The sequence below is a fragment of the Acartia tonsa genome, chromosome 9, assembly GCF_053477335.1.
Source record: "Acartia tonsa isolate MP-2025a chromosome 9, ASM5347733v1, whole genome shotgun sequence".
Classification (NCBI taxonomy): Eukaryota; Metazoa; Arthropoda; class Copepoda; order Calanoida; family Acartiidae; genus Acartia; species Acartia tonsa.
Window position 1 is genome coordinate 20,335,236 of NC_137268.1, and position 27,424 is coordinate 20,362,659.

The window sequence follows — 27,424 nt, forward strand, 5'->3', positions numbered from 1 at the left end:
CTCTGCTACTATTACTGGCGCTCTACTACACTGATATGAGTAATACTAATTGAGTATGGGAAATGCATTTGCTTCTAATCACACACTTAGAAAAACAATTTTAAAATATTTATTTCTGCCCTGGAACAATAAAAATGAAAACTCAGTACTTAAAACTCTTGTTTAAAAATTGATGTACATCCCAAGTACCCTTTCCCAACATATTATTGAATGAAAATTTTAGACACTGATAGTTTGGACCAACCAATTAAGATTTAAAAGAAACTAATGAGAGAAACTTTCTATATATCTTTGGGTACCATTATAATTTGCAGCCCAATGTCCCCTTCAACCCTGGGTTTATCACATCTCAATCATAAAACAAGATAAATATCCATTGTGCATTCACGTCTGCTTTCTATCACATCCGTAAAAAGTTATATATTCAAAAGTGTTATTTTATAAAGCAACGCTTTTTAATTAATAATGGTTATAGGTGTTCATAAAGGAGAGCTGTTATACTTAATTTAGTTTTGGTATGGGAGGAAAGGGACCCTTGTACTGTGCCCCTAGCATCTAAGAGCATCATATTCAAAGGGGCAGGGAAGAGCTGAAAATAGCCTGGAACCATACGAATTTTGTATTTATTGATGTAATTGCTGTATTCAAATAATTTAATTTATATTTGTTAATGTTCGTTTCTCACATTGAAGATTCTGGGCAGTTCAGTTTATGCTGTTCAGTTTTCATCATGTGATAATTGAATTTGATGAATTTGCAGAATTGAATGCACACCAAATATGATTGGTATACTAAAACAAGTTGTGAAAATACTTTGATATAAAGCTAGTGGTTGTTGCGCCCATTTTGATGGGAGGGGAAGAGGAGAAGAAAAAAATTGGGGATAAATAAAATATTCTTGTGTCTAATCCTCTTGGCAGTGTTAGAATAGTTATTTCTCGCATCGTATTATAAACAGCCAGTGCCTTCGGCACCTCGGTGCTAAAAAACTTGTTTTAATCTTATGATTGTACATTTTTAAATTCGTAGAAAGCTGGATATAATACGATGCTAGACATAGTTTTTTCGTATGGATGAGAACCGGTTCCTATCCACCGGATTCGAATGAATACGAGAAAAGTTATTTCTCGTATCGTATTATAAACGGCTTTCCGCGGATATAGAATGTACAATTATAAGATTAAAACTAGTTTTTTTTAGCCCCGTGGTGCCAAAGGCACCGGCTAAAAAAACTGGTTTTAATCTTATGATTGTACATTTCTATATTCGTAGAAAACTGGATATAACACGATGCTAGACATAGTTTTTTCGTATGGATGAGAACCGATTCCTATCCACCGGATTCAAATGAATACGAGAAAAACTATTATTAAGTCTTCCTTGGACCTACAAGAAGCTTGACTTTAAAGGAGAGCTTTATCAGTACAGCAGGTAGCGAGATCTTTCGCCATATCTTTTCTAAAGTCAGTCCTAATTTTTTTTTTTACAGTTTTTGTGTAATTACAAAAACTAAAAAGTTTGCACAATCACACTGTAAATAGAAATGCAATTTATTTCGGTGTTAAAACAATAAACACATCCTTATATAAAAGTAACAGGATGTCTACACTTGTGTTTGCGTGTGCGAAGGATCTCGCAAACCGTCGAACCCATATGGTTCTTATTTGACGTGGAGCATCTTATTGGTCCAGATAAGCTATCCCACATTTTTTTACATTTCTCGTTTTAATTTAAAAACGAAAGTGGAGCGTCGACTTCAAATAGTACATAATAATAAAAAAAAAATAGCTTAAGTCAATTAAAAGAATTTGTTACATTGTAAGATAACTATTTGAAGTCCTTTTAATTGCTCAGAAAGAAAAAGGTATTAATATTATTTCATAGAAAAAAATGACGCACTTTTGAAAGTAATTTGATGCTCAGTTAATATAAGTGTAAAATGTTATTCAATTAAATTGTTTTTTTTTTATCTTTTAAATAACCAAATTGTGCTTTTTAGGTAAGTTTTGACTTTGCAAGTTTAAGATTTTGTGGATAGAAATACTCTTCGATTTAATAATTTAATTTATCTATAATACAAAGTAGCTTGATGTCTGTCCGTCCGTCTGTCTGTCCGTCTGAAGCTTCAGATCTCGGTAACCACTGCACCGATTGGATTCTACTCTTCAGGGTATATACCTATCGGTCATGTGGTGGTTTTAAGCCATTTTCTTGGGGGGTTGGACACCCCAAACCCCCCAAAAAATGAAAATTTCCCTCTAAAAAATTTTTTTCTTCTAATTTTAATGTTTTTTATATCTTTTTATATTTTTTTATACTTTTTTATACTTTTTTATATTTTTTTATATTTCTATTTTTTTCTTTTTAAATTTCTTTTCTTCTTTTAAACTTTGTTTTTTCAAATTCAAAAAGATTGTGAAACCTTCCTTCTCCTGTAGGGGCGAAGCCCCAAATAGGCTAATGTCAAAGAAATTTTTAAAAACATGAAAAAATTCGAAGGGTTTAGAAAATATAAATTAATATAAATAAATATAAACAGTTATAACAAGTTATAAAGAGTTATAAAATACAGAAAATATCTAAAAAATGTAAAAAAAAAAAATTTTTAATTCTCCCCTGAACCTTTAGGGAAAAAGCCCCTAGAGGCTAGGGGCGAAGCCGCTAGTATCATACAATTTAGTATGTATTATTACTATAAAAGATATTCATATTATGTTTTCAGTCTAGGTATTTATCGTATTGTATTAAAGACAGCTTTCTGCGGATAATAAAATTAAAGATTAAACCCTGATTGGTGTGGATTACCACCACCCTCCACAGAGAAATCGACAAAAATAAAAAACAACGACGCCCTGCGGACATTTTTTGCAATTAGCTAGAACATAACCAACACCATCTATCGGCGAAAAAATATTTTTGATAAATAGCTGGTTTAAAAATAGATTGAAAGTAAACAATTTTACGTGTCCCTAGAGGCCTCTTGGGGCGTAGCCGCTAATTTTTAATGTTATACTGAGAGATACATTAATGAAGTAGGTATTTTCCTTCAATTCTTAAAGGCGAATTTAAAGATTAGAAGATTAATTTAAGTTACATTGGCCTATCCATGTTTTCTTCATAACTTATATTTCTCAAATTATTTTTTTTACAACTTTAGCAAAATGATAAGTATTAGAAATATATTATGATTTTTTTATGGTTATTGAAAGAAAATACCTATAAATAATAGTCTTTTCTGAAAAAATCTTTTCTTTAAAGAATATAAAAAGTTATTCTCAATTTAGTGTCTGTAGAAAGAAAAGGAAATAAGAAAATGTTTCCTAAATCTTATTAAACTAATAGCGTCTGGAAGAAGTGGAAAATGGAGTTTATGCTATCCAATGTGTAACATTTAATCTTACTATATAAAGTAGTACGTTTTTTTTTGTCTTTAGCTTAAAATTTTAATACCTTTTAACTTAAAAGAAGCTTCACATAGGCCCTGGCATGGTTTTTGTCTTGAGATGGTTTTAGGCTATTTTTCCGCCTTTCCCTTCGAATATAGAGCCCCTAGATGATAGGGCCACAATTTATAACAGATTCTAAAAAGAAATGAGCATGACATACATGCACAGTTACAGACATGGTGAGTAAATTACATCTTTATAGAATCTTTATCTTTGTGTGTAAACATAGATCAAAAAGAGTTCTAAGAGGTCTAAAATTTATTTAGATGAATATTGAAACAGAAATTCAGATAAACAGATAAAAGATTCATTGGTCTGGGGAATCTTCTTGAAAAAATGAAATAACTGTAAAAGGGGAATTAATCCTTTAGATTTAAGAGTCAGACGGACAAAGTAAGTAATATTGAATATGCCTATCCATTGATTTGTTTTGATAATGTTGATTCGAAGGTTTCTGGTCATTATTTTGATTGCTGATAGCACACGTCTTCATTGGACCTGGTCATCATACAATACCGCGTATAGATACAGAGATTAGACAATGGACGCTAAATTATTTTCCACCACCAATACTACTATTTGTAGACGTTACAATAGTGTAAACATATTCTGAAGGAACCTTTGCTACCGACAATTTTAAGCCAACTAATAGCTGACTGGATTATTGAAGTTTTAGGAAAAAAATTTTAACATCAAAGGGGTAGTGCCATGGGTCAACAAATGAGGACTTGTATCAATTTTCAAATCTAAAGAACAAAATCATTACCAAAGTAAAAACTCCCTTTATTTGCTAAACTCTAATCATTAAACACGTTATTACATGCTATTTTTGCTAATATGTTAGAATGTTATTCCTTGGTATTGAAGGCATACCATATTATTTCCTCCCTTTATTTATTTGTCTGGGTCAACCTTTTACCTTATATATAAGGTTTTATTTTTCTTTACCTACAAAAAATATTTATTAAGAAAATTATTGTTCTATATATTGGTTTTTGGATTATAGAGGTGCAAACATACTCCAAATATTGGACCCATCTTGTGATACCATAAATTGTAGTAAAGCTTATTGCTAGATTTTATGCTAATTTTAGATTAAGTAACCAATTAGTTTCTTTAAAAACATACCATAGAATATGCCTCAGATAATAGGAAGGAGGGTAAACCGACTCTCAACTTTCGATTTTAGTTTGCAGAAAAAGAATTTTCTGGAGGTGTTATTTTTTCCAGGGGTTATATCATTTCTGAAAATAGTTATTAACCTTTTCTATGCATATCAGAAAATCACTGTAAAGGAGAACCATAACAGCCCAGAGGTTAGTAAGGTTTTAAGCTACAAACGACATTCTGTTACTTTAATTTAAGGACAATGACCTCTTTGCTAACACAAATTTTTCAGAATAACACAGATATGTCTATTCTATTTATAGTTAAAAATATGAATATTTCTCGACAGTTGTCAACTTCATAAATAATTAAGATCAATTTCTATGGAAAATATACAGAAATAGTTTTTATAAGTGCATGCAGCTACTCCTAAAATAAACAATTTCATGGTCCAAATGTCTTTTTTTGGGCTATTGGATTAATGTCGGTTAGTTGCGTCACTAGCTTCTAGGGGATCTTCATTCAAAGTGGTAGGAATAGAATAAAGTAATAAATAGCCTAAAACCATCCCAAGATCAAATCAAATAGGACCTCTAAAAGGCTTAAAGAAAATTGTGAACTAAATCGGATTAGCTGTTTGCGAATTCTTAAAGGACTAACGAATATAGCTTTGCAGCTTTATGTAATAGGATGATAATCAATTTAATTCTTCATAAAGCTTTGCTATAATTCTCTTTTCCGAAGAATGTCTAAAAATAGTAATTTTCTTACAACATTTATAAATAGATTTTTATATAGCAATGTTTAATTTCTATTAAAAACGTTTTTGCACTAGTTAGATTTAGACTGGTGAAAATTTCAGGGACGTTCATGGCGTGGGGAGGGGGGGGGGTTACCGCCCCCTCTTAACGAGTGCAAATATTACCCTGGGGTAAAATGTTTAACCCACCCACAAATGAAATTTACCCCCCCCCCCCCCCCCCATCAAGATTTTTACCCTTTCCCCACCACAAAAAAAAAGTAAAGAGCTTGGGCGTCCGTTAGAAATTATGTCGTTTTTTCTTGTAATGATAGTAATTATAGTATGTAAATAAATTCTTATAAATGGATGATCTAATTATCTATCTATGCACCCATCCTATCTAGATATCTGTCTATCTAAACAACTAGACAGAAGGTCGCGACGCTGAAAGTTGCAAAATTTAATTTGCACACTAAAAATTGCTAGTTTTGTCAATTAAGTTCAATATAAAGAATATGTGTCAACATCAGGGCTTGGCAGTCGCACATATAATATAAGGTGCGGCAGCGTTTTACAAAAAAAGTGTGGCCTGAATTCTGCACAAATATTACATTAGTAATCATCAGAACCCCATATCATTACATATAGCATAAACTGCCCTCCACCCCATTAATTTTGCTAGAGGTTGGTTTAATTGTGGCTGCGGCTTTTTAGAAACTGCTGATTTATTCAAAAGCAACTAGCCGCTATTTTTGAGCGGAAGTAAATTTAGATAGTAACCTCTATCCATTAGAACAAATTCAGAGTATGAAATTAAGTTATAGATACACAAACATAATATAAATTGATTAAAATCGCAAATTTCTACAACCGTTCTCGCCATTATGAACTTTTTGACATCGTTAATCTAAAACCTAGAAAGGGAGATTTTCAAAATAATGTTTTACGGTATTTAACACTACACTTGCTTGCCTAAGAATTTGGCAACTATTAGCTGTTTTCCACGATTTTTAAAAAGTTTTGATGGATATAGGTACTTAATATGTGTCGGTGTATATTCATCAAGTGAAGTGTCGTTTTTAAAACTCTTTTTCACTTCTAGTAGTGTCATACCATGATATTAAACGTTTGTGAACCCAAGTAATAGACAGATTTATGAATCTTTTATTGAACTCAATTGGCTCTCAAATTTCCAACCCGCATTTATAGATTTCTAGTAGCGTTCCTACACTAATATTTGGGTCTGTCTATCGAATTCACTTGCTTAAATTAACTGAAATTTTTTATTTGTTGTTGGATTTTAAAAAATTAAACCCAATGGTAAAAAGGTTAGGTAATTTACTTTCCATTTTGATTCGAAGCCGATCAATAGTTGCTGGTTTATGACCGGTTCTGGGCCATACTAAAAAATCATGTACAGCATCGAACTACAACCAATTTTCAACGAATAATAAAATTAAAAAAAATAAATACCAATTTTGTTACCTTGGGCCCTCGGGTCTGACAAAACTTGTTTTAATCTTGGAATTTTTCATTTTAATATCCGCGGAAAGCTGTCTGTAATACGATGCGAAAAATAGCTATTAAATACTTATTCTTATTTTCATATTCGTCCTTGTTTTAATGTATCTTTTCTATTTCAGTTGTGTTCTGCTGACTGGCAAAGTGAACAAGGACGACCCTATCAAAAGGTATGTGTAGATTAGAAGCTACTCTTTAACTATTTGCGCGTCCTATGGATGCTATTGAACATAAAAGCCTGATTTTTTGTTTGAAGATTTGCTGACCCAATAAGCAGTATCTAATCTCTTACTCGTTTGATTTAATGGTCTGTATTTTTTTTAATGCTTTGCTTTTTTGTGAATTTTTAGATTCAAAATTACTTAAAAGGTACGTATAAGAGTAGACAATAGCAACATTTATTAAAGATAATATCAAGACTTGTTCCTTACTCTTGATTAATAGTTGAACAAAAGCAAATATATTGTTAGAAACTGACGTATTGACGAACGGACAAATTTCAGATTACTTTGGTTTCTATGAAGCATTTGTACTCTGTTGACTTTGTGACGTATGAACGTGCACGGGTAAAATCCTAATTTTAAGTAGCTTCTCCACTGGAAAAAAATACAAATATGACACTTTACTGTTAAGATCAATGATGCCATTATATAAATATTTGAATTTTTTACATGCGTAGCACCTCTATAGTTTTTCTTTTCAACTTACATTTGATTTTACCAGTTAAGACATTTTATCCAACTTTTTCTCTTTTGTACTAGAGAGAAGGTTTTTGATCTGTTTATGGACTTTAAAAAATATTTTTCATCTGAGTTTTGGAATATTGAATCCTAGAACTACAAGGTACAATATTTTCAGCGAAGCATTTCCTTAATGAAAGTTTTAAAACAAAAGTATATCCTAAAACAGTATCCTGTATTTAACCAATATTTGATCATATCTTATACAGACTTTGAAATTAATATTTTTCTTATTAGTTTTGCCACTCGATAAGAGTTATTGTTCGTTTGTCCTTCCTTTTTATTTTAGAGCTTTGCTTTTATGGATGTTGTCATCCTTGTTTTTTATATTAAAAAACACATGGTTGCATTTAATATTTGGTATCTTGGCAATATGCACTTGTCAAATAAGTTGTATAAAAGTAGTCGCTTAAAATCTTACGTATAACAAAAAAGTTGATTTAATATGGGTTAAGGATTAACGCCTGAATAAAAACTGTTTTGTCTTCATCTTGCAGAATGAAAATTTGGTTGTACCAGGAAAATCAAGTTTTGTACTTAAAACTGCAAAGATTAGTTTATATCCCATTGTCCTATCATCTAAACAAACCGCTCTAAACTATTTTATCTTGTACTAGCGGATGCTCCCCTAGCATTTAGAGGCTTTATATTCAGAGAGGAAAATAGCCTAAAACAATCGCGAAATATAGGGAAATATTAATAGTAGATAGCCTAAAACCAACCCAGGACTTAAGTGAAGCTTCCTTGAAAGGGAGAACTCAATGGGTTCGTTAGTTCGTGAAATCTTAAGCTACAGAAAAAAAACCTTATTACCTTTATATAAGTAACTAGCGGTTTCGCCCCTAGCCTCTAGGGGCTTTGCCCCAAGAGGTTTGATCAAACCAATTTTCGTATTTTAGATTTAAATAAAAAAGCAAAAAAAAAAATTTGGGGGGGGTATTTTTCATTTTTGGGGGGTTGGGGGTGTCCCACCCCCCAAAGAAAATAGTTATAAACCTTCCCGGGAACTATGAGAAGCTACCCTGTAAAGGAGAACCCGATCGGTTCAGCGGTTAGCGAGATCCTTCGCTACAAACAAACACACAAACAGACAGACATCGTTCTACTTTGTATTATAGACTAGCGGCTTCGCCCCTAGCCTCTAGGGGCTTTGCCCCAAGAGGTGATAAAAAAAAATTAAGGTGAAATTCGTAAAAGGACCAAGGAAATCTTCTGCAAAAAAAAAATAAAGGACCTAGGAAATCTTCTGCAAAAAAAAATAAAGGACCTAGGAAATCTTCTGCAAAAAAAAAATAAAGGACCTAGGAAATCTTCTGCAAAAAAAAAAAAAAAATAGGGGGGGGATTTTTTTGTTTCTTGGGGGGGGGGGGGGTTGGGGGTGTCCCACCCCCAAAGAAAATAGCCTAAAACCATCACAGGACCAGTAGGTATATACCCTGAAGAGTAGAATCCAATCGGTTCAGTGGTTACCGAGATCTTAAGCTTCAGACGGACAGACATCATTCTACTTTGTATTATAGACTAGCAGCTTCGCCCCTAGCCTCTAGGGGCTTTGCCCCAAGAGGTTTGATTTTTGGTATTTTAGATTTAAAAAGAAAAAGTAAAAAAAAAAAATTTTGGGGGGGGGGAAGGTTTCATTTTTTTTGGGGGTTGGGGGTGTCCCACCTCCCAATAAAATAGCTTAAAACCATCACAGGACCAGTAGGTATATTCCCTGAAGAGTAGAGCCCAATCGGTTCAGTGGTTACTGAGATCTTAAGCTTCAGACGGACAGACAGATGGACAGACGGACAGACAGACAGACATCGTTCTACTTTGTATTATAGATTAAGGATACGTACGTAGGACAATGGAAGAAAAAAATCTTCCTTTTCCTGCGAGTTAAATTCAATAGTTTTCGTAATTTGTAAATTTTAGTGTTAGATTTACGTGAAGAAAAATTAGCCTGCAGCCGGGCTGCAGAAGTGTATTGCTGCCGAGCCTTGGTGTTTAAAAGTGTTGGAAGCAAAATTAAATATTTAATCAGCCAGAAAATTTTCCTCCTTTTTTTATGCAATGCTGAGCTTGCAAAATGTAGATGAACAAGGATGATAACATCTTCAAAATCTAAGCTGAGCATTAGAACCATCAAATGTCAATAAGCACTGAGTTACTGCGTTTTTATACACAAGCGGCTTCGCCCCTAGCCTCTAGGGGCTTTGCCCCAAGAGGAAATTTTAAAAAATGATGTGAGTATGGGAATTATTACATCTTCTTTTACCCACCCAGCCGAAAAAATTGCGAATGAATCGCCATTTTTCGTGAATAAATGATGAATTCGCTAAATATACCTATGCAAAAAAAAATTTTTAAAAAAGATGGGGTTTTTTTTTTTTTGTTTTTTTGGGGGGTCTGGGGTGTACCACCCCCCAGAGAATTTATTGAATTTTGATTGTTTGGTTATTAAGTTAAATGTCCAAACGTTTTCACTACTAATTAAATTTCAATCTACAGAAGGGGTACTTTTGTGTATCATAGTTGGAATTTATCTGTCATTGTCTTATACCTTTAGATACCTGGGTTATTAAGGTACTGCTTGCCTTATTAGAAAGGCGTTATTCTATTTGTGTTAGATTGTAAGTTACCAAAATTTGATGATTTTGAAAACCAGCTTTGATGTTATAAACTCTTAAGATTGGGTGTGCTTATTTTACCACGAAAATTCATTTTAGCATTTAGCGGGGAGGGGGGGTGGGATTTGCTTAAATGACCCATAAAACTAAATGACATTTTATGCATTTGCACGTGACTTACATTGCAGCAACAATAAATAATATTGTAAACTTTAAAGTAAGCCTGTTAATCTTATCTGTAAATTTGCTTAAAGATGCTTTCTTTAATTTTTGTTGTAAAATAAGAAATAGGTATTTAAAACTTAGTTAGACATACTAAAACTTCATTATTAGAAGTGTGTTCTACACTCACTATAGAAAAGTCAGACTCTTTAATACATAAATGGTTTTGGTCGATTATTAATTTCTCTTAGGTATTTGAAATTGTTTACATATTTATGATTGTTAGAATTCTTGTTTTTTTACAGCAAGGGCAAATATGTTCATAAATGAGGAAGCCCAATTAAAAAACCCGCACATTTACAAAAACTATGGAATCATATTTTGAAAAGGATGACAACATCTATAAGTAGATTGTAACAAAAAAGAATAAAAGAATGGGGACAGATTAAAATAGCTTTGCTACTAAAAAGTCGTAACAACTTATAACACGTTTTCAAAGCATTGACGTACTTTTTTTTTTACTTTTAATACCTCATAGTTGTAGGAATCTACCCTAAGAACCAGTCACTTATCTTTCAAAGCAACTAAAGAATCAATTTTTTTGTTAATATGCAAATAGATTATTTATCATACATGCCATAGTTATAGTATAGCAGCGCTACTAATAATTGCTTACTAAAATAAATATTTTTGTATTGTTAGCCTTATTTTTGATGATGAATAATTTTTCAAGATCCACTATTAAATAGGACAATTTCTTTCATAAGTAGCGCAGCAGTAGCAATCTTGTATTAACAAAAACTAGGATACAGTTCTAATAAAGAAAATTTTGTCTTTTAGTGACAATATTCATTTACATTTGTTTACAATTGTCTGTTGAATGCGTATGACGTGCTATTCAGAAATCCTTCAAAGTTGAACAAAATTATTCTAATATCAGAGTAGCTTTGTTACTACCTACTACTAGTATAATTCTGATTTTTTTGAGGTAAGCTTTATAAATGATTTCAAATTACATAAAGTAGAAAGTATTCTTTTCTGAACCGATTGAGTTCTTCATTTTAGGGATGCGTCATAGTTTTTGCTTTTTTTATCCTCTTCCTTACCTCTTGGATTACTCGAGCCCCTAGATAATAGGTATGCAGCCGTTTTTTTTATGTATTTGCTCAATTAAAGGACTATTAAAAGTAAAAAATATCTCTTAACATATTTTTACTGAAATGAATGTTGTCATCCTTTTTTTTATGGATTCATATTTTGTCTGAAAAAAACTTTTATGATTTCATTGACATTATGATGTCGTCTTTATAGAGACATTTGTAATAAGCAATTTGTTTGTGTGCATATAAAAAATGTATTTTGGGAGATTTTTCTCAATTTAATGAAGAAATTAGAAATAAAAAAGAAAATCTACCAATTTAAAATCGTGTAGGTTTTCGTTTGTTTCTTAATACTTTAGGTTTGGTTAGGTCAAGTATTTTGATAGCATACTGATGTACAGACCCTGTGCGATGAAATTCTTGCAAAAAAAATACAAAAAAGAAAATTTGTATAAAAAGAATTTTATTTCAATTATTTTGCTAGTTTTCCCTGTCTCACTATTTGCACATTTTATTACGCGAATTTCTTTATTTCGTTGCGAATCTACTATTTTAATAATATTTGTTTATCCGTCTGTTGTTAACGAACTGTTTTATGTAGTTGGGAATATGATTAGCAGTTGGTTCAAAAAAGACAGTTAACAATAAATTTATGTACCCAAATTATTACAAACATAATTACCCTCTTGATATTGGTGGAAAAAGTTGTCAACGAATGAGAGAACTTGTTTATTTTAAACTAGCGGCTACGCCCCTAGAGGCCTCTAGGGGCACTTGAGGAGGGGGTGAGTCGAATTTGATAACCCAATTTCTTATTTTAAATTTTAAAAGAAAAGTTAAAAAAATATTTTTGAAGGTGGAAATTTTTTGGGGGGAGGAAGGGTATTTTTCATTTTTGGGGGGGTTGGGGGTGTCCCCACCCACCAAGAAAATAGTTATAAACCTTCCCAGAACCTATGAGAAACTACCATGTTAAGGAGAACCCGATCGGTTCAGCGGTTAGCGAGATCCTTCGGTACACACAGATACACAAACAGACAAACATCCTGTTACTTTAGTATAAGGATGATATTTGACTTCGCTTCTTTTAGATGTTGTCATCCTTGCTTAATTTATATTTCATCTAATACTTTTTCTTTTATTTAAATTTCAAAGGTGAAATAAAATACCTGTGTTTAATTTGTTCTAAAATTAAAGAAACTAATTTCTTTTCTGTTAAAGAACAAGGATGGCAACATCCCTAATAGATAAGCTGAACAAAATTAGACAAAAGGACAAACGAACGTTAACACTATTATAGTTACATTTTGAGAAATAATTATAGAGAGCCTGCGTTAATGGCATTATGCCTTTTAATCCTAGAAATCTTCAAATTCAACATACGTATCATACGGAGTATCAAAACGATAGAACTATTCTAACACGTTGTGTTGATAGATTTTGACATTCTTGTTTTCAAAAAGTCAGAAATTTGCTCAAATCAATTTTATTAATGGCTGCTATAATTAGGGATGGGAATCCGTCGAATTTTTGGGCCGGATTTGGATTCCGGATTCTGAAGGAATCCGTCAAAAAAAATGACGGATTCTTGCGGATTCCGGATTCTTATTTTTGGCGGATTCCGGATTCGGATTCCGGATTCTAGCAGTATTTTAAAAGGCCGTCCGTCACAGAGGGATAGCTTTTTTCGTTAATTTATCACTATGTTACTTGGTTGAAGCCTTGATTTGTTAAAGTGTTGACTTCCAGCATAACTAAAACATTTACATCACATTAGTAAATTTAAAAATTTAAGTGCTACGTATGTCCTAAAAATGTGCTTGGTATTTTCTAACCTATTTAAATTAAATTTAGCCTACCAATTTAGAATCCGGAATCCGCTATAAAAAACGGATTCCGGATCCGGATTCGGATTCCAAAATTGGCCGAAAATTGAGCGGATTCCGGATTCGGATTCCGGATCCGGATTCCCATCACTAGCTATAATACAAAAATATTTTTTCAGTGAGTTGTATGTCATACCTGAAGTTGACTGGGCCAAGATAACCATCCTCCCAGATCAGCCATCCAGCTGCGAGTTAGAGCCGCTGAAAGCCGCCCTAACAGCCGCCACCAAAAGTGACAGCAGCCAGCCGATAACGCCCGAGTTGACGGAAAAATTGGGCCGGTTACAGACCTTCATACGCGGCTACAATTTGACGGCTGAAATTCAAGGTAATTTTTTTTTAAGTAGCTCCTAATACTATTTGATGCGCCCCTAGCATCTAGTAAGGTTATGTATTTGAAGGGTTAGGAAAGGATATAAAAAAATTAAAATCATCCATAAATCAAAGAATAAAATAGGCTAAAACCATACCGGTGAAGCTTCCCTAAAATAAAGAACTCAATCGGTTCATTAGTTTTTGAAATCTAACGACACAAATAAAACCTTACTACTTTATATAAAAGAGTATTTAGGTACATATTTAAGCAGGGTTTCGGATCCGGATCCGCAAGGATCCGCATATTTTCGAGTCCAAGGATCCGGATCCGCAAAAAAATGCGGATCCGGATCCTTGGACTCAAAAATATGCGGAAAAAATGGAAAAATCTACCTAAATTTATATACAATCTCAGACATTCTCTTGATGAGAGCCAATCTTTAAGGTTTAGGGTCAGACTTGAAGATTAAAAGTATTTTTGACTTCGAATTAAAGAATAAATATTTTTTGAAAGGTTTGATGATTTTATTTTTATTGTCAAGGATCCGGAACCGGATCCGGATCCGCACTGACCAAATTTTGAGGATCCGGATCCGCAAAAAATCAATGCGGATCCGAAACCCTGTATTTAAGTCTGTGTTTTTATTTTGTCAAACTTGTCCATATCTCTGAATTTTTCCAGCTTTTAAATATGAAAAATGTAGCACACCAAAAAACGGAAAATTGAATGCAACAAGGATGACAACATCCATAGTAACAAGGAAATAAATGTATAATCAGGAGAAGTGGACTTATCTAATTATACTTATAGCTAAGATGTTATTGTTTTTTTTTAAATTAGAGCCGGTTAGATTCCGCTGAATCGTGTACCTAGTGGATTTTATGGTATGGCTTAAAATTTTTTTTTTAAATCTATGTATGTTTAATCTCAAATAAGAATGTACACACGTGCCCAAATTGTAGCTTTGCTTTTAAAAATATTTAATAAAGTGTGACATTTTGAATTTATTGAATTCAAAATTGAATTTGATTAATATTTATACGAATGTTGAGTTGAGATTTTTATTCTAAAGAAATTAGAATTTTGTAACTACTGTTCTAATAACTTTTATCTATTTTTCTTTCTCTCTTTCTTGCTTTCTTCCTTTACTCTTTATTTTTTCTTTCCCTTTTTTATTCTATGTATTGCTTTCACCTCTCTATCATTCTATCTCTCTGTCTCTTTTACTTTCTTTATTTTAAAAATAGTATGTTTTTCAACCTATTTTTAAAAAAATACACTATTCTAAGACCTGAAGATATATTTCGATTTTAGCAATCATTTTCAATTCATTTTGTCTCCTGTAGAAGTGAATCAAGCAATATTAGCTTGGTCGTTTTACTTTCCTTTCTTTCTTTCTGCCAATTTACTTTCAATTTCGCCAAAATCTCCCCACTAATAGTTGAAAGGCAGAATTTTTCAGGAAGGGAGAGGACATTTATTGAAATTCCTATAGCCCTGCTTAATAATTCTTGTAATATTTGAATGAAAACCCCTTATTTTTTTATTCCGTGAAAATGAGACGAGGTTATGTTTTCCAAGGAAAAGATGAATCAAAATTTTGATACTTTACGTTTCCAAGATATTTTGAGTAATGTGTGTATAGGGATAGTTCTATGAAAGACATTAAAAAGTTTATTTAGTAAAATAAAGTTGATGATATATTTAAAGTTTTTCAAGTGTTGCAAAACAATTCATTTCTATCTCATTTAACATGAATATAACAACAGCCACTTATATTTTTAGGATTCATATACCAAATGACAGAGTAGAACGCCTAAATTATCATTATAAATCACTCAATTTGTTTTATTTATAGAAAATGGCAAGTAATATATTTCTATAATGTCTTTTAACTCACCTAACCTTTTTTAGGATCCAGTTTACGCGTGCAAAACTGCGTGACCATTTTGGCGCCATTTTCATCAGCTGATTGCAGGGCTACCAACGAAATTGTTCTTGACAGGGTTGCCAACCTGGTCAGACAATTTAATGCTCAGGTTTGGATTATCTTCAATTTTCTAACTTATCACAAATCTACCTACTTATGGAAAATATTCATTTTTTTTACCATTAGAACTTAATCAAAAATTGTTTTTCTACATTTTTTCAAAGACCATTAACAGGAAGTCATAATAAGCATGGTAATAAGTTTCTACTCTTAATAGTGATGTCACGCGCCTAAGATAGCAGCAAAGCAATAGTTACCATTTTCAAAGTATTTGTTCGAACGTAGGATCTTCGTACGAACGGACATACCCTAAATTATATAGAAGCAGCGCTATTAATATTGATTTTTTTCAGGAATAAATTGTGTAATAACAGCTTTAAAGAAACCAAGCTTTATATAAGCAAGTGATAGTTAAATACCAAAGTCAACTAAAATTGTAAAACCCAAACAAATAAAAAGATATCTAGTGAGAACAAAATTATTTTATATGTTAAAATATAGTGATTATATATCAAATTGTTGAGGTATCTAGTGAAATAAAAAAATAGATAATTTTAATAGGTACCTAGTGAAACTTATCTGTTTTTAAGTGTTTTTTGAAAAGCTGCGCATTGTGTTTGTTTTTTTGGTGTCTGTTTTCTGCATGTTCAAAGCTAGGTTAGGATGGTTGACTTTAGATAATTTTTAGTAGAGCAGCTTTCTTACAACTAAAATATTTATGTCAGGCAGCTCAAAAGGGGGGGGGGGGTAGAAAAATAGACTAAAACCAACAAATAGCTTTTGTTTGTAAAGTTGTAAACCCATCCTGGAATCCAATTAAAGCTTCCTTAAAAGTGAGAATTCAAAAAACAACTCTATATTTAGTAGGCATTATCAATGAATCCTTAAATATGATAATTTCACTATATTACTATTTAAAATGGAAAGACAGAGACTGACATTTTTAAAAATATGGCTAGAGGGGGTAAGAACAGAAACAATAATTGTAGAGCAGCGGGGCTATTAACAATTGTGAACCATCCTACCAACACTCTAGTGTAATATTGCACAAGGCTTCAACACGACAAATCTGAAAGAGACCTTGAAAAACATCATCCACCACCCATACAAAATTTTTCAAAGGCAGGAAATATTCAACACAAACTGATAACAAGGACTTCATTTTCTAGATGCTAAGCTTTTAATTTCATAAAAAAGTAGCTAAACTTTTTTTTTTAAAAACAGCTTATAAAGGGACAATAGTATACACCTCAAGTGTATATTTAAGTAGATTTTGGCCAAAAAAAATCTTGAATGGCAAAGTACGATTCCTACAGTTTCCAAATACTCTCAAAACGTACCTATTGAAGTGTAGAGTATCGTCGCTACAAAATAAGGGGAATACCATAAAATTGGTGCCTATTTAAGGGCGCCATACGCAGCAGTAAGGCCTTACATATAAAAGTTGTTCAAGAATGAGTTTGAAAATCGGTAGTTTTTGAGATCTGAAGCAACACATTTCCTCTCTTATTGCATGCTGTTCGATTTCGATTCTGGCATCAAATGCAATATTTTCACCGGGACACGGACAGATTTTCGGTGATTTTAATTAAGGGCTATATATTAAAACTAGCGGCTAGGCCCCTAGATGCTTTTATTGGCGCTCAATTTTTTTTTATTTCAAATATCTATGTCTATATTGCGTTATGTATACCTATGTTACGTTCAAGTCTCTACGTAAAATCAAAAATAATTTTAAAGATTAGTTTTTTTTGTGATTTTTCTTGGGAGGGTGGTGGTACTCTCCCTCCAAAACCAAATAGTTATAAACCTTCCCGGGACCTTTAAAAAGCTTGTCAAGTAGAACAGGATCAGTTCAGCGGTTAGCGAGATCCTTCGGTACAGACAAACATACAAACAAACATCCTGTTACTTTATTACAGGGATATCGTTATGTCATCGATAATTTAGACATGTGCAATTATTTAATGCCACATAGTCGAAATAAACAAACTTTTTGATTAACATCATATAAATAACTAGCGGCTTCGCCCATAGCCTCTAGGGGCTTTGCCCCAAGAGGTATAATTACATCGGGAATAGTCCCTTTCATAACATTGCCCCATAAGGGGCGATTCGTCGTATTTTTAAAATGGCTTTTTATAGGTTATTTTAGGTTAGGTTAGGTTATATTGGGTTAGGGGATTGCCCCACAGGGTTAGGTAATTGGCCCTGCAGGGTTAAAGCCCCCCGCAGGGGCTAGAAATAGGAGAAAAGCTACTGTGATAAATACGAAGAATCGCCCCATAAGGTGCGATGTTACGAAAGGGACTATACCCATTACATCTTTTATTACCCGGAGATCCCCCACTCTACCACTATTTTAAATATTTTTTTTTAAAATGGCTGGGGGATTTTTTGTTTTTTTGGGGGACGGGGGTGTCCCACCCCCCAAGAAAATAGCCTAATACCACCAAGGGACCAGTAGGTATATTCCCTGAAGAGTAAAATTCAATCGGTTCAGTGGTTACCGAGATCTTAAGGGACAGACGGACATCATTCTACTTTGTATTATAGATATATCTCATATATACTTAATGCTAGCGGTTGTGGCATCTAGGAGATCTATATTTTAATAACGTCTAAACCTATCCTAACTTTTAATTTAAGATATCTTGAGCTTGTTTTTTACTGCGCTACTTTTGTATATTATTGTTTAAGTTAAGATGTACGTACATACTCAATCATGAATCTAAATCCGAAATAATATTTCATAATTTTAATGGATTAAATTACAGAATGTTTATCCATTGAATTTTGATCTGTTTCAACTATTAGGATTTGAATTGCATTTTTTTTTATTATCGCAGCTACACTATAACTAGTGTCCCTAGCTTCTAGGGTCTCTTTGTTCCAAGTGGCAAGGTACAGTTGGAATGATTGAAACTATCCAAGTATCTAGGCTTAGTCTAAAATGGAGAACTCAAATGGTTTAGTGGTTGGTGAGATCTTTAAGAACAGACTCAAAATTACTTGTGTCCTTAAATAATATCGTATTCGCGCCTTTTAAACTGACAAAGATTCCAATTTATTATAGTCATGTGCCTCACATCATAGCAGTATTTAATATCATACAACATAATTCAGATTAAAATCTTCAAATTCTTCTTAAACATTTGGAATAACTTGTTTTAGTTTTGTTGAATATGAAATTGTTGTCATAGGATTCTTCCGGAACCATCATTTAAACACAAAAGTCAAGGTGAGTTATTTTATTTCTAGATATCTTTCTTGCTATCTCTATGTCTTACTTGCTGTCTATGGCTATCTATCTTGACTCTTTAATATTGGATATATACTTGTATTTAAATATAAAAGTTAAAGTGAGTATTTGCTATCTGGTTTTCCTTCTTGTTATCTATTATACATTGTTGTTTGTATTATTTACAAGTTATGATGGGCATTTGCTATCTTAGACATATTCTGGCTATCCATATGTCTTTCCATCCATTTATCTATCTGTTTCTATTTACCAATCTTATCTTTCTAACTTACCTGTTTAATTCCCTTAATTGAAATTCTATTAATCCATCCTGTTATTGCATATTATATACCTATCAATCTTTCACCTTTGCTATTTATCTAGCAATCTATTTATCCATCTATCTACCTATCTATTAAACTTCCTGAATTATATCAAATATTTAGTTTGCAGTCATAACTCGCAAAATTCAGTTTTGCAAATCATACAACAAAACAAGAACAATTTGTTTTCTTAGGCAGCGCAGTAATGCCATACCAAATGAATTACATCATTTCGGTTGATTCGGCTAAAGGCAGGGATCTAAAGGGCTAAGACAATGTCCGATAAATTGATGTATATCCCCAATGGTGATAAATAAAATTATCCTTTCTTTAGATTACAGAAACGACACTCAATGTTATGAACCAACCAATCAAAATTCAAGAAAAGTCCACAAAGTTGTTAAGGCAACGAATGATAAAACGCTGTTTTAAAACTTTGAGGGAGTATTTTAATAAACAGCTCAATGTCCCACTTCCCTTTAGCTAAATAAATAGACATACGCACAAACAGACATAGTGGTACTTTGTATTATAAATGCCCTTAGTATCTGAAAGCTCTGACAGATGGAAATTTAAATCAACCCACCCTGAAAAGCTCAATTAAATCGATTTATAAATCGTATGTTGAAAAGAGAAAAAAAAGTATTTTTTTTTTTACATATTATAGAATATAATTACATATTTAAATCTTATGTAGTACATGTATGGGAACGGTTTTATACTTCTAATCCAATATTTACTGATACACAATATCGATATTTGGTTTTGTAGGTTTTACTTTTTAACATAGAGGTAGGGGATAAAGGACTTTAAAATTTCTAACACGTTCTCTCATTTGTTGGCTTAAAAACTTGTGGTATTTTTATGAAATCTTTACTAAACTGAATGGTACAAGCTGTCAGCGTCTAAACTTTGTCACCAATACTTTTAATCTACAGATGCGGTAGTTTTGTTTATTTTAATTCATAAATTTGACGTCTTTTGTCTTTTCCCTTAAGAAAACTGTTTTGTCTGTCCTTTAGCCGGCTTTCGATATCTATTCGCTATTTAATTATCTACCTATCTATCACCTCTTGCTATCTAATTATCTATCACCTCTTGCCATCTAATTATCTATCTTTTTCAGCTGTTTCTGTCTGTTGATATGCAGAATCAAAGGGGAGGGGGAGGGGGAACAACGGACCCCAATCGTCAACGAGATTACAACAAAGAACAAGATAGAAGGTAAGATTCTTTAACATGCTGTCTTTAACAGACTGACGGACCATAAAGACGGACGGACGGGCGTCAGTGATATAACAACGAAAAATTAAGAGGCAAGAAGATTTCTGTCTTCTACAGACGGACGGACGTAAATTTTATTCAAACAGAACTTGTAAATAAAAATTAAAAGGCAAGATTTTTTTGCTGTCTTTCATTGACGAATGGACGGACAGACGGACGGTTTAGTAATAGACGTATGTCAATTAGAATGAAGTTTAAAATAGATTAAAAATCGCACCACGGCCCAGTAAAAGGGGAAAGATGTAATAATAGGAGTGGAGTATAGAGAACATTTGGTGTTACAGACTGACAGACCTGGATAACTTATAGAGTAGCTTTGACATTAACAATGTTTGATTTTTTAACATAGTTACTTCTTTCCCTAACTACACAAATCACTTAGATCCATTAAAGGACAAAAATATGGGTTTTTTAATAGAATTGTCCCCAAAGTTTCAAACCTTTAGATTAATTGTTGTTCACTCGTTTAAAAGAATTCTTTTTCTTCTACTTTAAACCATTTTTAAGGTGACTTTTTTTATCATATCACCATTATACCTAATTTTATTTTTCTTGTGTTTGATATTGCTATTTTGATTGACTTTATTTATTAAACTTGATATAAAGAATCAACTAATGACAACTTAAACTCCAATTTTAGTCCATAGTGTAGTACCATAGAGAATTATGTCATAATGACCTAATTTATATTTGGTAATTTGCAGCTTTTTAACTTGCTTTAAAACTTGGTAATTCAAGTAAGGAAATAGATTTATTATTACTTCCAACATACACAAGATTATCATGTACAGTAATCAAGTGAAACGTGTAGCTGGATAAAATAACGATCCCCATCCCCTTCCACCTAGTATATATATGAAGTTACCAATAAATGATGTCTATGTTAGCAACCTAAATTGGCGACAAATTTTCCCCTGTGTCATAATATCCACATATATTCTACTACATCCATTAGTAAGGAAAAGTATTTAAACAAGGATGTCAACATCAATAACAGCTAATCTTAATATTGAAACGGATTAACCTTCCTTAATGAATGTACTACACTACCTCATTGGTACAGGATTCACTATAAATGCTTAACATCGATTTGACAAAAGAGTAGATTATCTCTCAGAGATATCGTTACATACAGACGAATTGACATGTAGAAAATCTTAGCTAACCAATCAATTTTACTACCTATTACTTTTCTGCCAATCAATGCAACTTTTATTTTAATGCCCAAAAAAGCACACTGTCGAAAAATCGCGCAACTTTTACTTATTTGAAAATGCGCTAAAATCACGTTTGTATAGCATGTGGGTAAATAAACTAACAAGGATAATTATGTCCATTAATAGCGAAGATTTTACTTAAAGATCAATCTTAGAAAAATCACATTTTTATAAGTTAAAATCCTTTATTTCAATAAAAAAAAAGGAATTTCTTGTCTGAAGCCAAAGATTTCTATAGCTACAGAACAAATTAAGTTTTCATATGAGAAAGTTCCTTATTGGTCATGGGATGGTTTTATGCCCTATGATTTTTAGATTAAATTCTTAATATGGTTTTAGTACATTTTTCTGCCCCCCCTTTTCTCCTACTTTGAAAACGGAACCCTTAGATGTTAACTTGTTAAGGATGTCACCGCTAGGTCATATAAAAACGCTTTTAGTCAATTTCCTCAACTTTTTTGCACGTACAGACCTACCTTGTTGTAGAGTAGCTACGCTATTTATAAAACCTGACAGAACTAGTTTTAACCAACTCGTCCAATTGAACTGTCCCCCCAGACTAACAAGCAAAATAATAGAAAAGGATAATTAGATTGTCTGAAAATCGACATTTTTATTTAAGTAATATTTGTTTATCACATCGCATTATAGAAAGCTGTCCACAAATTTTAAATAAGAAAATTATAAGATTAACACCAATTTTGTTAGCACTAATGAGCGGAAGGCCCTGGCTAACAAAACTTTTTTTAACATTCGTGGAACTGTATTACGATGCTAAACATGATTTTTCAGTATGTATTTTTCTTATTTTTACCTGAATGATGTTATGTCTAATAGGAAAATAATTTGAATTGTTTTTAGCCTTACTTTTCATCCCTTTATCTCTGACGATAAACAAGTAAATTTCATGTTTTATTAAAAGTGGTGGGCCTTCATTTCCACATAGTATCATATTCACGAATATTTGGGATCTACTCTATGGGGATATGACAATGGCCGATAAATTGATGTACATCCCCAATGTTTATACACAAAATTAAACATTCTGTAGATTACAATTAGTGGTTGAAACGTTAGGACACCTTACTTAAAGAATCAACGAGTTAAAATTAAAAAAAAAAAACAAAGTTGTTTAGACAACTAAAAAAAATGTTATAATAAAACTTAAAGGATTGTGCAATAAACACTTTAAACAGTTCAATGTCCCCTCCTCTCTTTATTGGGGATGAGGGTTGACAAGAATAAGAATATAAAAAGGGAAAGTACAGTTTGTGCTGATATTTTGATTTGCGGTCCTGATAAATATGGGACCTGTGTGCGTGGAAGTGAATACACACTATTAAAAGTATGCTTTTTGTTTAATTTTGCCAAAAATAATTGTAATTAAGGACAAATATGTCACAAGCAGTAAGCTGGAGTAAGCTAACAGTAACATTTTTAGTAATAATTAAAAGGACATTGTAATAAATAATAGCAAATAGTATATATTTTTAATGGCTGGAACATAAGTTGGTTCTGTTCACTAACGAACGTACAGACAAATTTTCTAGTAGCTGCGCTTCTAAAAATAATTCGCATTCCTGTACATATATATCATAAATAATGTAAAACTTGTTTGTGTATGAACAAGGATTATTATGTCCACAAAAGTTTTAGCTTTATAGCTTTAATTTGAATGAAAAAGGTAATTCAAGTTTGTTTGTTTTTTTTTTTGGGGGGGGGGTTCCTTATATAAAAGTAACATGATGTCTGGCTGTTTACTGCACTGAAAGATATTTTGTATAAATATCTTCTTCTGTTCAAATCAAAATTCTTTATTCATATTTTTAATTTACAAACAATATGGAAATTGTCGTTTACATTGTCAAACTGACTTACAACAATACATACAGATATAAATGCTTCAATTATTGAGAGGTTTTGCTTCAATGAATTACAATTAAATAGCTTTATAATCATATTTTAAAAGAAAGCCCATTTTATACTTTATGTTTTTTTTATTTAAGTTTAGATGGTTTTAAGTTTATTTATATTGAGCTAATAGGGGGGGATCGTTATTTTAGATAATTACAAGTTTCACTTTATTAGAGTATAGGTATGATAATCTGGATTAAGATCCAAGAAATAATAAATCCATTGTCTAAGTGTTAATGTATTTTTGAATGATGAAAAAATGTAACCAAATTATCATCAAACCCACGCGTTTTAAAACCATATTTCACATACCCAGGAAAAGGGACATTTATTAAACAATGTTAATCTTCTTGGATTATTTGATGTTTTAGAGTATTTTTCTTGTATTTAAAATACTACACTTAAACAAACTCGCTTGCAGCAGAGATCATTTATATGCTGAGAATGTTCCAAAAAGTTTAGCTGAAGGTCGCTTAGAAATTAGAGGTAGTAAAAATTCTGTTTTACAGTTACCTATTTTTTTTTAAATGTGCTCTTAAAATTTTGTAGTTTTAATTTACTTGCCAAAGATTACAAGTTTAACACAAACAAAATATGATTAAAATGAATTAAAACCATTGAATATTTTTCCATGTTACCATATTCAATGTGGTTTATCAATTTAAGGGAACTACCAATGGGTGTAAAATTAATATTTTCCCCTTATATTTATGAGATAGAATTTAACACACTAAAGGATTGAATTTGTATTTTAACATAAACCAATCAAAGATATCCCAAATTACTTGACAGATTTTTGGAGGACTTTTTAATGATGTTGTGTTTTAATTTTTCCAATCTTATTTGTTTACCTAAATGTTTCAACACTTTTAACGCCACAGTTCAAATATCTTCATTGGATAGAGGGAGAGGACAATGTTTCATATTATTTTTTTTCTAGTCATTTCTTTAAAGCATTGTATGTATCTTCAAAGAAATATTTGACAAGAATATTAATTTGCCATTGTCATATCCCTGAAACCCTGAATATCCTCCTTTCTGTACTTTACCAACTTGGATAGAAAGATAGATAGATATCTCTTGCTACCAATTTATGGATTGATAGATAGATAGCTACACAGCTGATTTGATATCCGGGCCGGTACATTAGGTGTCCTTTTAAAGCAACATATAAAATATTTAAGCAATTTTATAATAATTAAATGAATATCAAATCCTGCCATTTTTGAGATCTTACAGTACATGCATTTAAACTTAATATAATGCAAGGTCAGACACGTCCATAATTAGAGCAGAACCAACAAGAAAACAATTAATTAATATGTTTGTACATTGTTGATATTTAATAAGGGACTCTAATTGGGGTTCACTCCTGTTTAGACGGTCTGTTTGACGGACGGATAGATATGTCCTAATTAAAGTGTAGCTGCGCTACTTATAAAATGTGTTTTATAAGGAAGTATTTTCTGATAAGAGCGTTAACTTGACAAACCTTAATAACAGGTATCAGAATTATTAAAAGCAATTACTCGATTCAGGGACGTCCAAGCTTTTTATCTTAAACGCGGTAAAGTAAGTGGTTTCAAAGGTTTTAGGGGTTAAAAATTTTGTGGGGGGTAAAATGAGTGGTTTCAAGGAAAATTTTAATAATCTTGATTTAAAAGTAACAGGATCTATGTTTATCGATGGATCTCGTTAACCGCTAAACCGACATGGTTCTCATAGGTCCTGAATATAAATATTTTGGGGGAGGGTACAACTACTCTTTCAAGAGAAATAGCTTCTAAAAAATATCCCCCAAGTTTTTTTTTTATTTTTCTTACTGGCTAGAGGGAGAAAATAGCCTAAAACTGTCCAGGACCTATGAGGCATTCTTTAAAAGGAGATCTCAATCGGTCCAAATATGTTTTTCAGAAAACAAATCTTTTTCCCTAATTGTATGACATATGAATCAAGAAATATTTTCTGTAGAAACGCAGGTATTAAAGACCACTCATTGGGATTTTTATAAACTCATATTTATAAATTCTTAAAAGTTGCGAAAATTAGTCATGTTTAGGGGATTTTTAAGGACTTTTTCTTAGCCTTTTTGGTGCTCCCAAAGTGCTTAGTTACCTAGAATAATAATATGTGGTTGAATAAAATTGATGAATAAAAGCATTTTTACTCACTGCGCAAGTGTCAAAAAATCTCCCTCTCAGTGTGTTTGGGCTCTAAAAAGTTATTCTGAGTAAATTACGGTAAAATTACAGTTACAAATACTCGTAAAAGGGTTGTGATATTGAAAATTTACAGCCATGGAACCGTCTTTAGTCTCTGAACTAACCCACCTCCCCCCTTTCTCTGTGCTTCTATCTATCTACTACTCTATCCCCCGCCCTCTCACTCACTCTGCTTCTGTCCAGGAGGGAAGGGAGGGGACAATGGATTGTAAATTATACTGGTACCTAAAGGTTTTCATATAAAATGCTATTTTGTGTGTTTGCCTAAAAGATTCATGTTTGGGTATATACATAAATTTAACCATCATTGTCTTATCCCTTGAGATCCCTGATTTCTATCTATCTATCTGCTCCCTCTCTCTCTTTCTCTCTGAATGGCCTATCATCTGCTTCTAATATACAGCGAGAGAGAGAGAGAGAAATAAAGGGAGAGTTAGGGTTGGGGAGTAATAGGGGGTGACACCCGGCAAAAGTAGTTTTGTAGATTTATAGTTCTGTTTATAAAATCAGGTTTTTAAAAATTAAGGAAAATTGTTCTTTCATCGTATTTGTAATAATTTATGTGCTTGATTAGTAGTCTTAACAGCAAATAGAATAGAGAGGGACTTATTTCTATAAGAAAAGTCTACTTTTTCAGATTAAGTAACTAGAATTTCTAACAATATTTATATATAAATGTGTTAAGAACATTTAGTTGTAAAAAGTAATGCATAAATAATTTCATGTCTACTGTTTTTAAAAAGTAAAATTATTAATAAAAAGTTGAATGATACTTCCTACCATTTTAAAAGGTACCTATATAACTTTTAAAATAGTTTCATAATTATTATGCCATTTTTAAAGGAAAAAAACACAGAAAGAAATCAATATTTTAGGCTAACTTAGCTGGACATCTAAGCTTTTTATTTTGGGGCAGTAAAATGATGTTTTCATAAGTTTGATTGGGGTAATCTAATGTATTGTTTTTTTTTTATTTTGAGGGGTTAAAATTAAGGGTTTTATGTTTGATGAGGGGTAAACATAACTTTGCCCCCACCCTTTTTTCGTTAGCATGAAAAAGGTTTGGATCATGTTACTTGTCGATGCAGCGCTTATCACATGTTACTTGTAGATGCAGCAAACTCATACATGTTACTTGTAGATGCAGCAATATCCCCCCTCCATTCCCTATAGAGATACTAATAAAAAAGTGTAGAGATAATAAAAAAGTGGGACGAGTTTTTCTGGTTTAATTTGGTTGGAATAGAAGGGAGGGAGAGGGTTGTACATGAAATTGCCCTGAGTTATGTTTTTTAGAGGGTGGAGATTTTTTAAATCAAAGGTTTAATTTAGAAATTGGTGGAAATTTCTCAGGAGAAAAAGAGTGGGAGGAGTTTTCCTTGTATAATTTGGTTCAAGATGAAGGAAGTTGTTTGGGGTTTTGAAGTTCTTTAGAAATGACTAAAAAGCTTATTTTTGATAAAAAATATAACTAACATTGTCTGCCTATCCCCTTTTTTTATCTCCCTTTAACATGTTACTTGTAAGTGCAGCAAAGTTAAACATGTTACTTGTAAGTGCAGCGCTGCATCGACAAGTAACATGATCCAAAGGTTTTTGTG

At 32.1% G+C, this 27,424-nt stretch overlaps 3 protein-coding genes across 10 annotated transcripts in view; all 3 read left to right on the forward strand.

Moving 5' to 3' along the window:
- The window catches only part of LOC145327425 (gem-associated protein 6-like), a 67,000-nt gene extending 51,019 nt beyond the window's left edge, over positions 1 to 15,981 (forward strand). Inside the window, exons 2-5 of the mRNA XM_080170975.1 lie at positions 6,939 to 6,986; positions 13,436 to 13,644; positions 15,547 to 15,671; positions 15,976 to 15,981. Of these exons, the coding sequence (XP_080027101.1) occupies positions 6,939 to 6,986; positions 13,436 to 13,644; positions 15,547 to 15,671; positions 15,976 to 15,981 (388 nt within the window). The remainder of the gene's footprint in view (positions 1 to 6,938; positions 6,987 to 13,435; positions 13,645 to 15,546; positions 15,672 to 15,975) is intronic.
- LOC145328461 (tetraspanin-1-like) overlaps positions 1 to 27,424 on the forward strand; it is a 245,927-nt gene that overhangs the window by 90,569 nt on the left and 127,934 nt on the right. The window lies entirely within an intron of this gene.
- gish (casein kinase I gish) overlaps positions 16,024 to 27,424 on the forward strand; it is a 39,725-nt gene continuing 28,324 nt past the window's right edge. For all 7 annotated transcript variants that reach the window (XR_013882458.1, XR_013882459.1, XR_013882460.1 and 4 more), the window contains exons 1-4: positions 16,024 to 16,279; positions 16,659 to 16,744; positions 18,826 to 18,863; positions 20,313 to 20,410. Coding sequence is in view for 1 of the 7 variants with exons in the window: in XM_080172150.1 (XP_080028276.1) it covers positions 20,331 to 20,410 (80 nt within the window). In the remaining 6 variants the exon portion in view is untranslated. The remainder of the gene's footprint in view (positions 16,280 to 16,658; positions 16,745 to 18,825; positions 18,864 to 20,312; positions 20,411 to 27,424) is intronic.